Here is a 14,630-nt window from a genome sequence, read left to right on the forward strand (position 1 = left end):
CTCTAATCGTGTTGAAACAGGAACATAAAACATAACAGTAAGATACAATTTCATGTACTAATTCAGGCAAAGCCGATTTAGAAAACAGAAATAAAATTTTCCAAGTGTATTAATTTTACAACAAATTATCACATTGTATCGAAAATCTAATAAGAAATGAGTCGATGAGGCAGAATGTACCTTTGTCATTATCATCTACGGATGCAGAGACCTCCGCTTACATGCAATTATTCGAGTTACTACATCTACTAACTTCAACATCTTTCGATTCCACTGAGGTTTTTACAAGTACCGGATGATTCTCTTTTTGCCAATTCAACAAATTTTCAAGGAAAGCTAAAGGATTTGAAACCAATTAAACAAATAAAAAACAAAGTTAGTGGTAACAAATTAATCCAATCAAATTACAATATTTATAATCCAATTAATCTCTAATCTGTTCATATAAAACAACGTAACATAATTAAAAGGCATGAACTAAACATGTAGATGTTGAAATTAATTAGCAGAAAACGATCATTAATTAATGTGGTAATCATAGAAGATGATCCAAAATTATTCATTGTTTTTGGGACATGCTAAGAAAACAACAAACAAATGTTCCGGAAATCGCTTACGCGAGGGCACATAGCCTCCGGCTGACCGGAACCATTCCTCCGCCTCCTCGGCCTCCCAATCGGATTCCGGCCTAGTGAAATCGTAGAGCCTTTGGCGCATCGAATTCATAGTCCATGTCAATTTCATCCCCCTCGAAAGCCTCCCTTGCGAACTACACCATTTCTTCGTTCATCTCTCTCTCTCTCCTCCCTCAATCTCTCTCTCCCCTCCCTCCATCTCTCTCTATCTGAACCAACTTGCAGGCAAATGAACCAGCCAATTCCATGCAAGTTTTGAAATTTATTTCCTTTTTGATATCACAAATATTTTGGATTTTTGTTTTGTCGAAAAGCTTTCGGAGACTTTCGAAGAAACGATCGGGTTCGAAACTTTCCCGGGAAATCAAAATTCAGAAACAGAGGGGGAGAGAGAGAGATTATATATATGTATATATATGTATATATATGTACGTAGAAGTTTTGATCAAGGTTAATGTGCAACCCTAATTGGAAATTTGTGAAGGGAAGAAACGGAAAGGTTTGAATATTTGTTTGGGGCGAGAATTCCGGGTTGGTTTAAGACCTGGTTTGGTATTGAGGTGATTCTGAAAAAATCTGCTATCAAAAAAAGCTGGGAGCTGTTTTTGTGTTTGGTAAACACTCAGCTTCAGCTTTTTTTCACAGTTTTGGATGAAAAAAAGCCAAAAACAAGAAGCTGCAAAACCTAGCTTTGAAAAACTGGCTTTTTTTCACATCTGTTTTACATAAAAGTTTACCAAACACTCTAATACTGCTTTTTTTTTTTTTCAAAAGCACTTTTACAAAAAAGTTTACCAAACACTCTGCTGCTTTATTTCACAGCTGCTTATTCTCACAACACAGCAGAAGCAGCTTTTTTTCAAAGCACAGCAATACCAAACCAGCCCTAAGAAGGCAAACTCAGCCAGAAAAGGAAAGACGACGACGACTTTATTTAGCGCCCAAGTTTTTTGAAATCGTGGGATCCACTCACTCCGCTACCCCCAACGGTTGGGGAGCATTTTTGCTCATTATAAAAACTATGATGTATGTTCGTCATACACCTAATCAATTGACATGTGTCATTTCACTTCACTTTAGTTAATTATCTTAGTTTTTCAATTTTGAAAGAAATTAACCAAGATTAAGTAAAATGACACATGTCAATTGATTAGATGTATGGTGAGCATACACCATAGTTTATGGTGGTGAGCAAAAATGCTCCCCAACGGTTGCATTTGTGGGCCCTCACCCTTACATCTTTGATAAATTTGTTACATTAGATGCAATGGCGGAGTTAGAAATTTTTTATCGGGTGGGCTAACTTAAAAATTTAAATTTTTATAAATAAAGAAACTTGATACCGTGTTTTTCGTTGTATCAGCTAGCTTAAAAAAATTCATAAGGTGAGCTAAAAATTTTTGTAATTAAATAAATATGTGTTAAAATTCAAACAAATCCAAACTTGTAAATGTACCAGAAGCGATGAAAAAAATGATGTAAGAAAAAAAGATGATATGTAAACTGTATTATATAATTTTATATAGTTAAATCTAAAGAATTCGGATTAATGACTCAATATATGGTGGGTGAAAATCAATCAAAATTACATGTAAAATTTTATTTTTCACCGGAAGCTACCTGGGGTACAGCCCAGGGCAGCCCTTAATCTGGCTCCGCCAGTGATTAGATGTTATATTAATCATCGATGGAGTTTGAACTTATACAATCATGTAAGCACTAAACACCTTTTTACCACGGTGCGTACAAAATATGCATGGCTGAATCAATATGTGCATACAAAAGGAAAAAGCTCAATCATGATTCACGAAATTTTTGGCGAAAAAAAAAAAATTCATGATTCATGAAATTTCTATAATCCACAAAATCAACCCTTTGATTAACAAAATATGTTAGAGATTACAAATTAATTTAAAGAATATAAAATAGTAAAGAATTGGTAAGATCAAAAATAGTAAAAATTTAATATTTTAACTTCAATTATCAAAGTGAGGTTAAAAAGATCATACGGTTTATCATTTTTAGATCATACGGTTTATCATTTTTATTGCAACCACCAATAAAATTACAAGGAAATGCTAGGAATACAACTGGAGGACACAAGGAAAACACAAGAGAGAGAGAGCCCCTCCCCGTCAACCTGCAAGAGAAACTAGGATACCAGAGCTGACAACCAACTTTTAACCAAAACATGTCCCATTCCCATGCTTGGTTTCACAAGTTGGAATCAAGCATTCGATCAAAGAGAAGAGCTGGCATCACGCAGGGCATGACTTTCATATACACCCCATCTTGGTCCGACCTTGTAACTAAAACAAACATTTTTTATATGTTCAACAATCCAATAATGTTGGCCATTTTTTGGATTCATCTGTTGCGCAAACTCCTTTGGCATGTCATGGAAATAAAGATATGTCAGATTCCGGAGATGGTGGATGCCAGAGGGCACCTCCTTCAATTGTGGGGAAGGTCCAATATGAAACTCTTGGAGAAGAGGCATGACACCATTGTCTATGATCAACGAATTTAGTCCCATCATTTCCTCGAGATGTAGCTTCCTAAGTTTCTGAAATCCTCCTTCCTCAAAATGCAGCTGCACACCATCATATGCATTGTAATCCAAACTTAGCTCCAACAGATTAGGTAGATTTTGAAGGGCTTTTAGTGGGGAATCTCTCAACCTTGACCAATAAATGGTTATCCTGACCAGGTGTTGAAGATTTGAAATCCAACCTGGCAACTGCTCTAAGCGCCCTATCAAGCAGAGAGAACGAATCAATTGTGGTGGAGTTGAAATGGATTCTAGATCAAGGACTTCATCTTCATTTATTGCAGTTAAAAGTAGAGATTCAAGGTGGTTCATCTTTTCAATAGAAGCACACACAGCCCTTCCATCTTCACTTTTCAAGTTTTTTAGGCCTAACTTCCGCAGCTGTCTTAACTTTCCCAGTTCTTTGATTAGCCTCATCCCTCCATGATTCACCTCCACATAGGACAGTTTTTGCAAAGCTTGTAAGCATCCAATACCTTCATGTATCTTCACTCCTTTTTCCATAATTAAGAACAAACCCATGTCGCAGTTGTAGTCACGATGGTAGCCCAAAAGATGCCGCAGCTTAACAAGCTTATTGATCTTGGCTGGTATTTCATACACCAGAGATTGTTTTAGATCCAGGGTTTCCAAGTTTTGTAGATTGCCTATGGAGTCTGGAAGCAACTTCACCTTTGTATTCCTCAGGCTTAAGTACGTCAAGAGATACAAATCCCCCACATATTTCGGAAGCTGATTGATTGGAGCATCCATGAAATCCAATACTTTCAGAAGTTTAAGGTTTCCACTCAATGTATCGAGAAAAGACTCGGGCCATTCTTCTAGGTTGAAAGTAAATACAGAACGAATATGAGATTGTATAATGCTTCCCAGGGCCTCAGAGGGACTGATGTCCATTGAGAGACGTCGAGTTGTTGGTTTAAAACTCGACTCGTCTTTTGATAACACATGACAGAAGCTCGAATCCAACCCCTTCTTAAGGAGGACATCGTGCACTAGATCATGAACTCTACAACCTCGAGCTTTTCCATCAATGTAAACTTCTGAAACTTGAACCAGGGTTCTGTGAATTAGCTCTATCAAGTATTCCTCTCCAACCTCTTCTAGTGTCTTGCCCCTCTTCGGTTTCACAAAGCCTTCAGCGATCCACAACCGAACTAATCTTATGCAATTAACTGAGTAATCCTCGGGAAAGATGCCAAAGTATAATATACACAATTTGAGGTAATACGGTAGATGGTGATAGCTGAGGGATAGGATTCTTGTGAGGCTTGTAAGGTGGGGATTGCTTTCTAACTCTGAACTCAAGCTATTGTATAACTTCTGCCATTCAGACACAACTTTAGCTTTGGTTGACAGCAGACCACCTATGGAAACAATTGCCAAAGGTAGTCCTTCGCATCTTTTGACGAAGTTAAGCGACAACTCTTCCAACTCTTCAGGACACTTTCCCTCCAATTCGAACTGAAATGCCTTTCTACGAAACAATTCCCATGCCTTGTCTTGAGGCAGATGCTTCAAGTGATGAACATGAACAAAACAATATCTTTTGCAAAAGTTGGCAACATCTTGAATCCGTGTAGTGATAATTATTCGTCCACCTTTATTATCGAGTAAAGCATATTCTATAGACCCCCAAAAATCTACTTTCCACACATCATCAAACACAACAACGTACCTCTTTTGCTGCAAATACTCTCTTGATGTGCTAATCAGGGACTCCTTATCCATTGTGTCAATTTCCTCTGGGAAACGCTCCTCCCTGGAACTGTAGAACTTTTTGATTACCGTCCTCAGAAGATCCTCAACCCTGTACGACTGGGACACCGTAATCCAAGCATAGCAATCAAAGTGCCCCATCACCTTCGGCTGGTCATATACTTTCTTGGCAAGAGTGGTTTTCCCAAGTCCTCCCATGCCAACCACTGATATCACTTCACGTCTCGGTGCTCCTTCTACCAACAAACGAGTTAGCTCATCTCTGGCAGATTCAATCCCCACGATTTCAGCTTCCTCAATGAAAAGAGAAGCCACTCGAGGGTCGTTCCATGGTAGAGTCGTTTCTCCACTGCTCTGGCCTTGCTGATCAAGGGATTTGAATCCATATCTTTCACTTCTCTCCTTGATTTCACGAACCAATTCTTTTATACCGTCAACTTTCAAAACTATCCCATCCTGTGATCTCATTTTTTTAGCCAACCGGATAATTTTGTGGAAAAAACGAAGGAATCCATGGTGTTGATGATGCCGTAAGATGCGGAGCAAATATTCATCAATGACATCTTCAATGTAAAAAGCTGCTTCTCTTACTTGATTGACCCAAGTTTTGACACCGTCGTTCCCCGTCTCTCCATCTGCTGCTGCAGCCTTGGCATCTGCTTCCTTGAGGAATGATCGGATGCTCTCGAGTTCATCTTTGATGAAACCAACCTCAGTACTTGCATTTCTCGAAAGGTTTGCTTCTGTGGTGATGAGTAGTTGAATTAACTTGTCGATCACAAAGCATACAGTCTGTTCTGCCATATAGTATGTGCAACCCAACAACCCCAAGCGATGTGCTTTTCGGTTTGGGTGAGCAAACGGTTGTTTGGAAAATCACAGAAAATTGCGATGCAAAGGTAGAGAAACGATATCTGAAAAAGAAGAGGATGCAAGAATCAGGAACAAATATGAACGTTGGGAAGCAGATGGCCTTGTTATCAAGAGAATCAGAAACATTGAAGCAAATTGATACCTTTCTTATTAACTTGAGACATGGACCACTGGCTTTGTTTTCACTTTGTTGAAGGTGAGAATCTAGTGCCAAATTGTGGTGGGCCACTTATTGACCCAATTGCCCATTAAGTTGTTTTATTTATTTCGTCCATGTGAAAGCCACGGGGTGATTTTCCTATTGTTTTAATTGGCAGCAACTGCTGCATTTCTTAAAGAAGCGGAAAGCAAGAAAAAGAGGACGTAATGATGTGGGCGTTGTAAAATTGATGGTGTGTGCAGTAAAATAAAAGAAACAAGACACAAAATTTACAAGGCTCCTCTACAATCAGTGTGACTGGAGTACGTTATCGGGTCAGCGGTGGTGCTTTCATTATAAATTAGAATAATAAGAGTACAAAAGTAACTTTCTCTATTATCTCCTCTCCTCTTCCTCTCTTGTCTCTCTTCCTCTTCCGTGTTGCTTATATCCTCATTTGTATCTCCCCTCCTTCTTCATCTCTCATTTATTTTATAAGCAAAGAGAATATTATTCACTTTACAAATTTTCTACAAATAAATAGTAAAAATACTGTGCATAAATAGTAACAAAACATTCATGTGGGCCATCTACTTATTATTCACAATAGGGGGAAACATGATGAGGAGGCATAATGATGATGTTTGTAGAAAAAAAAAGAGAAAAGGTTGATTCTTTTTTTTTTTTTCTTTTTCTTCTATTTAAATAATGACAGTTAAATCACATTAAAATTTTATATTAATTTTTTTATAAAAAAAGAAAGACAAAATAATAAATATGAGAGAATGAGATGGAAGAAAATGGAAAAAATGAGGAAAGAGAATCCTAATCTATTGTTGTTGGCAGAGAAGAAAAAGTTGCTTTCATCATTGTGCTCTTTATCTTCCTTGCTGGATCTTGCGGAGAGATGAGTAGAGGAGAGCAGCAGTGTGAGGGTGGAAGCAGCGGAAAAGAAGGTGAGCAGAGGAGGCTCTCTCATTTGAAGAAGAGCTGCTGCTCTCCCCCCTTCGTTTGTAACTCCCTTTGTTTGTAATCACTCAATCAGATATTGGTACTATGTTTTGTGGCTTTTGGAAGAAGGGATTTGGTATGTGTTTCAATCTTTTCCATTTGTTCTTTGTATGAGTGAGAGCTATTGAATGTACGTGGGTTTTGGGATTTGAGAGTTGAATTAAATTTGTATTCTCCATTTTGACTATTAGTTGAATTTCTTCGTCTCTGAACTGGATGTAGGTTTACGCCGAACCAATACAAATTCTTGTTGGATTATTTGTCTTCTCATATTTTACTGTATTAGCTTATTGATTTCATATTTGACGTTTCCGTACAACAGTGATGTGGATCACAACTATCTTTGGTTAAAAATCCACCTTGTCTTGAAAAATTTGCGTAAGGACACCCAACAATAAGAACAACTTACATGAAATGAGTTCATTGTTATTGTTGTGCCTCAATCCAATAAGACGATGTCATGTGGCATTTTATTATTAAATTGAAATTCCACGTTTACGATGAACCTGTTCCACATAAATTCTTCTCACCAATCCTCGCATCTCCTAGGAGAAAAAAATGATGCTGGCAGCAAGGAAAAAAAATGAAATTTGATAATTTCATTGCAGCATCCTGAGGTGCAGGGTATTCTGGTGTTAAGTAAGACTCGCATGTGCGCCTTCACAAGCTGGTTGTGAATCTCGTGTGTGCAGCATCTCGTCCCACGCTTGTAAATACAAATAACATCGTGTTCGTATAAGCTCAACAATCCAATAACGCTGGCCATTTTTCGGATCCACATCTCGTTGACTTGTTTCAGCATGTTAATAAATCTAAGAGCTCTTAGATTTTAGAGAAGGAGTAGCCCAAGATCATATAAGTACATAGCAAATCTTGTCCTTCATCGATGTGTGACAACTCTCAACACACCCCCGCACGTGTGGCGGATTTTCAAGCCTACATGTGGACAACAACTGGGTGATATGGAGAGCGTGTGGCCATTGGACTTCACACGTGGACAACCTTGCTCTGATACCATGATGAATTTGGGGTTCCACTATAAAATAAGTTAGCAATATAGAAAGTAGCCTAAGATCATATAAGCACATAGCAAACTTGTTCCTCACCAATGTGGGACAACTCTCAACAGCAACTTCAGTGCGTTCATCTCTTGGAAGTTTTGCTTCTGTACAGTAGATGATTAAAGACTTATCAATCACAAAGAATACAATTGCTTCTGCCACTTTTCATTGACTTGTGTGTAAGAGTTATACATCAGCCAATCACCAGGACTAAAACATGAACCACAAACACAAAGGACTAATGACAGATATATGCATACTATAAACCAGAAAGTGAATCATACCTGCAGCAACACCAGCACTTGAAGCCATCGCAGCAATCCCACAGTGAACCTTCTCTTCTCTTGCAGAATGTTAAGAGCTCGACTCACAGATAGGTTATGGTCCAGTATGAGCATATCCCTATGAGAAGAGAGGCCACTATATATATACATATAGACTTTACCAAGACAGATCAGGATTCCCTATCAAAATCCTAATTGGAAACAACCTCTTGTGTTCCGCATGCTATCCAGAATCCTTTACTATAAAGGATCAGCATTCCTTTCATCAATAGGACTTTCCATCCCTAATTGAATACCTTCAATTGTTCTCAAAACTTCTCTATCTCATACTCATATTCTTACATTCTCCCACTTGAGTATGAGAAAAGTTTCAAGCACTCAGTTTATTCAATCATACTCAGACAGAAGTGTACACTAAGTCCTGTTAATAAAAGTTTTCAATCACAACCAATCATACATACATTTCAAAATGTAGAACTCTGAAAATCTTCATTACAACCATAATGCAACAAAGTTTTTCACGAGTCACATACATCCAATTTGTATTTGTACTGTTGTGAACTTCAATCAGTTCCATCAGATAAGCAAAATAATTTGCTCCCACTATTTCACATTGTTGATAGCAAAATAAAGAATTGCTCCAGACAACATATGCAACCATAGTTCAACAACAATTGCTTATACAGACAAGCTGTTATTCAAGCATCAAATGAACTATCAAATTTTTTATTTCAGAAAAACAACAGACCATTGTAACAAGTCTCACTAGGAAATAAAAACTCTAAAATAAAGCTACCTAACCAAACACTAGCCTTAAGCTTTATTAAGATACATAAAACCTGTTCTCATTACTGCACCAGCTCCTTGAACTTCACAGCAGCAACTCGATAGTCAAGTACGCAATAAGAGATCACTCCCACTGATCAAATGATTCATGTACCCCCATACGCGAAACATGAGTTTTAAATACCCCTATGGGTAACGCCTTGGTCAAGGGATCTGCTATCATCAAATTAGTGCTTAGATGCTCCACTTGTATAGCCCCCTCTCTCACCTTTTCTCGAACCTTAAGGAACTTCACATCCATCAATCTAGAGGCTGAAGTTCTTCTATTATTCTTGGCAAAAAATACTGCAGAATTATTATCACAGTGCATTTTGATCGGCCGTTGAACAGAATCTACAACCTTTAAATCTGTCAAAAAATTCCTTAACCACACAGCCTGTTTCATTCCCGCAAAACAAGCTATAAACTCTGCCTCCATAGTAGATGTTGCTATTATGGTTTGTTTTGCACTCTTCCAAGAAACTGCACCACCACCAAACATAAACACATAGCTACCTGTGGATTTTCTGTCATCTACATCACCAGCTAAGTCTGAATCAGTATAACCAATTAACTCCAGATTCTCTTCGTTGCCATAAACCAACATGTATCCCTTGGTTCTTTGCAAGTACCTCAGAACCTTCTTTGCAGCTATCCAATGGGACTCTCTTGGATTTGCTTGAAACCTACCTAACATCCCCACTATGAATGCTATATCTGGTCTTGTGCAGATTGTAGTGTACATCAAACTACCTACTAAGGAGGCATAAGGTTTGTTTCTCATTCTGTCCGCCTCAACTGACGTCTTGGGACACTGATCTTTAGAGAACTTGTCTCCCTTATTCACAGGTACTTCACCATTATTGCATTTTTCCATATTGAATCTTAGCAATACTCTGTCTATATAACCCTTCTGTGATAGTCCAAGTAACCTTTTGGATCTGTCCCGAATGATTTCAATTCCAAGTACATAGTGTGCCTGACCAAGATCCTTCATCTCGAAATTTTGCTCAATATGGCCTTGGTATCATTAAGAAGCTTAATATTAGAGCTTGCAAGGAGAATGTCATCGACATACAGGATTAAAATGATGAAGTTTGATCCTGACCATTTGATGTAAATACAATCATCCAGTTTATTTTCCACGAAACCAAAACCTGTGACAACCTGATCAAATTTCAAAAACCACTGCCTTGATGCTTGCTTCAGTCCATAAATGGACTTGTTGAGTTTGCAGACCTTGTTTTCTTTCCCCCTTTCAATAAATCCAGGAGGTTGTAGCATGTATATGCTTTCTTGGAGTTCACCATTGAGAAAAGCGGTTTTTACATCCATTTGATGTAATTCAAGATCGAAATGTGCAACTAATGCCATGATCATCCTCATAGAGTCTTTGGAAGAGACAGGTGAGAATGTGTCATTGTAGTCGATTCCTTCTCTCTGAGTGAAACCCTTGGCAACCAATCTTGCCTTGTACCTTTCAACCTTGCCCTGAACATCTCTCTTGGTCTTGAAGACCCATTTGCATCCTATAGCCTTGATTTGGGGATTAGAATCCACCAATGTCCATACTTTGTTTTGTGACATCGATTCTAATTCCTCCTTCATTGCTGTGTTCCATAATGCATGTTGAGGGCTGTTCATAGCTTGAGTGTATGTAAAAGGATCATCTATATCGCCAAAATCAAACTCACTTTCTTGCAAATAAACATAGTCATTTGACATTGTAGTCTTCCTGATTCTTGTTGATTGCCTTAATGAAGCAGTTGGATCATTTCTAGCTTCAGTGGTTGATTCTAGTTGAAGTTCAGAACTGGGATTTGATTCCATTCTGTCTTGAGTAGACTAATTCTCCTCCAACGGAATTGCAGATGAGAAAGGTATCAAGATTTCTTTATAGTTAGTTTCGGAAGAAGCTTCCTCAGTGAGATTCTGTTCTTCAAATATGAAAGTTCCTTGTGACAATTCAGCAACATCTTGATCTTCAAAGAACCTGGCATTATGAGTTTCTTGAATCCGAGTGTGACTTTGAGGACAATAGAACTTATAGCCTTTGGATTTCTCTGAATATTCGATAAAGTAGCATGTGATAGTCCTTGCATCAAGTTTCTTCTCATTTGGATTATATATTCGAGCCTCAGCTTTACATCCCCAAACATGAAAATGATCAAAGCTAGGCTTCCTCTTGCACCAGATTTCGAAAGGTGTGGATGAAACTGCTTTGGAAGGTACTCTATTCAAGATGTAAGTTGCTGTCTTTAATGCCTCTCCCCAAAGGAAACCAGGCAACTTTGACCTTGTCATCATGCTTCTCACCATTCCAATCAAAGTTCGATTCCTTCTCTCAGAAACTCCATTCTGTTGTGGTGTCCCAGGTGTGGTGTATTGAGCAATGATACCTTGTTGCTCAAGATAATGAGCAAAAGGACCATTCTTCTGTCCAGCCTCAGTGTACCTGCCAAAGTATTCTCCTCCTCTATCGGATCTAACAATTTTAATTACCTTTCCTAGTTGTTTCTCAACTTCAGTTTTGTAGACTTTAAAACAATCAAGAACTGATGACTTTTCACATATCAGATAAGTATAACTGAATCTTGAGAAATCATCAATAAAGTTAACAAAATAAGAGTTTCCACATATGGTCTTGGTAGGAAAAGGTCCACAAATATCAGTGTGTATGATTTCCAGCAAGTCATGACTTCTCTTAGCATCTAGTTTTCTAAAATTAGTCATCTTTCCCTTGACACAATCAACACATTCGATTGCAGTATCAAAATTCAAATCTGGAATCAAGTTTTCCTTGGATAACTTTAGGACTCTTTCTTTAGATATATGTCCTAACCTTTTGTGCCAAAGAATAAATGAATCATCATCACAATGCATCCTTTTAGTACTTGTGTTTAAGACATATTGATTATGAGACTCTAAAGTACAGTTCAAACACCACAGGTTGTCACTCAGATAAGCATCTCCCAACACATGATCTAACTTGCCCTTTTCAAAGATTTTTTAACTTTCATCATCTCCTAGAAAAGCAAAGCCTTCCTTGACAATTCTTGAAGCCGAGACCAAATTTCTTCTCATTTTAGGCACATAAAGCACATCATTTAAACTCATTATAAAACCATAAGACAGTTTTAAGTATACTGTTCCTATGGCTTCTACTGCAACCTTAGTTCCTTCACCCACAAAAACATTATAATTTTTGAACCCAGTTTGTTTCGACATTGTGAAGCCCTCTAAAGAATTTGTAATGTGGACTGAGCATCCAGTGTCAAACCACCAAGAATTCACAGGTATCTCAATCAAATTTGACTCAACACACACATTGACATGTTCCACACCTTTGCTTTTAAGATAGTCACTGAAGACTTGACAATCTTTCCTTAAGTGTCCCTTAGTTTTGCAGAAGAAACATCTAAGTTTGGCAATATTTTTAGGTTTGATTTTAAGATTGTTAGATCCCCTAACAGAGTCTTTTACTTTAGCAGATGCAATTGGCTTAAAAGAAGTAGTCTTAGTATTGGAATTCTTACCATAGTTTCCTGGGAAAGAATTGAACGCCCTTTTCCCTTTGTCCGAATGCACAAAATTGACTGCTTCAGTATCCTTTGATCTTTCTTGTTTCTGTCTAGTCTCTTCTTGCACGCACTGTGCAATAAGCTCATCAACATCCCAATTCTTGTCTTGAGTGTTATAAGACACCTTCAATTGACTGAATTTGCTTGGAAGAGCTTGGAGAATCATAAAAACCAGTTGTTTTTCTCCAATGTTAACATCTAGGGAATTTAACTTTTCAGCTGCATCGGTCATCTTCATGATATGATCCCGAATGGAACCTGTGCCTTCAATCTTGTTCGTGGTAAGCATTGCCATATATTGACTGATTTCTGCCTTTTGAGATTCCTTGAACTTCCTCTCAATGGCACCCAAATAATCCACAGCCAATTCATGCTTCTTGATCCCTCCACGAACAGTATCTGTCATGGCACTTTCAAGTATAGAAAGTGCCACCTTGTTGGCTCTAATCCATCTCTCTGCATCAGTTTTCTCAGCCCGAGTGCTTTGATAAGTTAAAACCGGCTTGGGAGTGTCAAGAGCAATGTCAAATTCATTAAGTGTCAACAAGAGGCCGATCTCTCGTCTCCACTTCTTGTAATTGCTTCCTCCAGTGAGAATATGTATATTGGCTAAGTTCATAGTCCTCAATGATATTGCAGATGCTGCAGCAACAATGAAATCACGAATAAGAACTCATTAGTTCCAGATTTCATTCCAACATCCCTTTGCACATCATGACTATAATCATAGATTCATATACATAGTCTTAATCAACAAATTGTTGACAAGCATATATAGAACAAATGATATACTTAGGATCCAATCAACATGTCGTAGCAGTCCTCACAATCATGCCATAGATGCAAAATAAACAAGGTTAAATCTAGAATCTTTAATCTGCTTCCAAAACCAACAATTATATTATGTTTGATATCGATTATCACAATCAACTTATGAACACAGAATGTAGCAACATATATCACGATTAATTTATGAACACAGAATGCAGCAACATAGATTTATACATATTCAACCATATACTGGAATTTTGGAACCTTCAAAACACAACCATACCTTTTAACTACTGATTTCAAATTCTTGATGAAGATAGCGGAAGCGAATTTAGAGTTTGAAAACATAAGGTTTCGTGTTTTATGAAAAACCCAGATCAAAACCTAACCCCAATCTAAGAAAATCCCATTCGGTTGTGGTTAAATGGCTCCAACGGTCAAATTTTTTAATTTCAAAAAGAGCCGTTGTTTCTTCCACAGCCGTTCTGTTGGTCTCGAGAACCCAACCTCGATTTTCTATCAGGGCAAAATTTTGATGTTTTTTTTTTTTTTTTATTGAACATATACATCTTTTCTCCTTTACAGATTTGAACTCAAGTTTGTATGTCCTGTGGCTCTGATACCACATGTAAGAGTTATACATCAGCCAATCACCAGGACTAAAACATGAACCACAAACACAAAGGACTAATGACAGATATATGCATACTATAAACCAGAAAGTGAATCATACCTGCAGCAACACCAGCACTTGAAGCCATCGCAGCAATCCCACAGTGAACCTTCTCTTCTCTTGCAGAATGTTAAGAGCTCGACTCACAGATAGGTTATGGTCCAGTATGAGCATATCCCTGTGAGAAGAGAGGCCACTATATATATACATATAGACTTTACCAAGACAGATCAGGATTCTCTATCAAAATCCTAATTGGAAACAACCTCTTGTGTTCCGCATGCTATCCAGAATCCTTTACTATAAAGGATCAGCATTCCTTTCATCAATAGGACTTTCCATCCCTAATTGAATACCTTCAACTGTTCTCAAAACTTCTCTATCTCATACTCATATTCTTACATTGTGCAATAAGGTTTTAACACACTATCTGTATGCTTGGAGACTTTTGTATTCTTTCTGATAAGGTTGCAGATGTAAGGCAATGAAATTTAAGCCATGCGTTTT

At 37.8% G+C, this 14,630-nt stretch overlaps 1 protein-coding gene across 1 annotated transcript; it reads right to left on the reverse strand.

Annotated features, from left to right (window-relative positions):
* Positions 1-2,624: 2,624 nt before the first annotated feature.
* Positions 2,625-6,050, reverse strand: LOC125480118 (disease resistance protein RPM1-like). The gene is made up of 2 exons (XM_048590422.1): positions 5,921-6,050; positions 2,625-5,819 (listed from the first exon to the last, which is right to left on the reverse strand). The coding sequence occupies exon 2, from the start codon at positions 5,707-5,709 to the stop codon at positions 2,875-2,877; it is 2,835 nt and encodes a 944-aa protein (XP_048446379.1). The 5' UTR covers positions 5,710-5,819; positions 5,921-6,050; the 3' UTR covers positions 2,625-2,874.
* Between the last annotated feature and the right edge of the window lie 8,580 nt (positions 6,051-14,630).

This window comes from the organism of the source record quoted next, unplaced genomic scaffold, assembly GCF_019419815.1.
Source record: "Pyrus x bretschneideri cultivar Hongxiangsu unplaced genomic scaffold, Pyrus_bretschneideri_v1 Contig32, whole genome shotgun sequence".
Classification (NCBI taxonomy): domain Eukaryota; kingdom Viridiplantae; phylum Streptophyta; class Magnoliopsida; order Rosales; family Rosaceae; genus Pyrus; species Pyrus x bretschneideri.

Excerpts from the sequence above, each read along its gene's own strand:
- LOC125480118 (XM_048590422.1), bottom strand. The coding sequence starts at position 5,709 with ATGGCAGAACAGACTGTATGCTTTGTGATCGACAAGTTAATTCAACTA.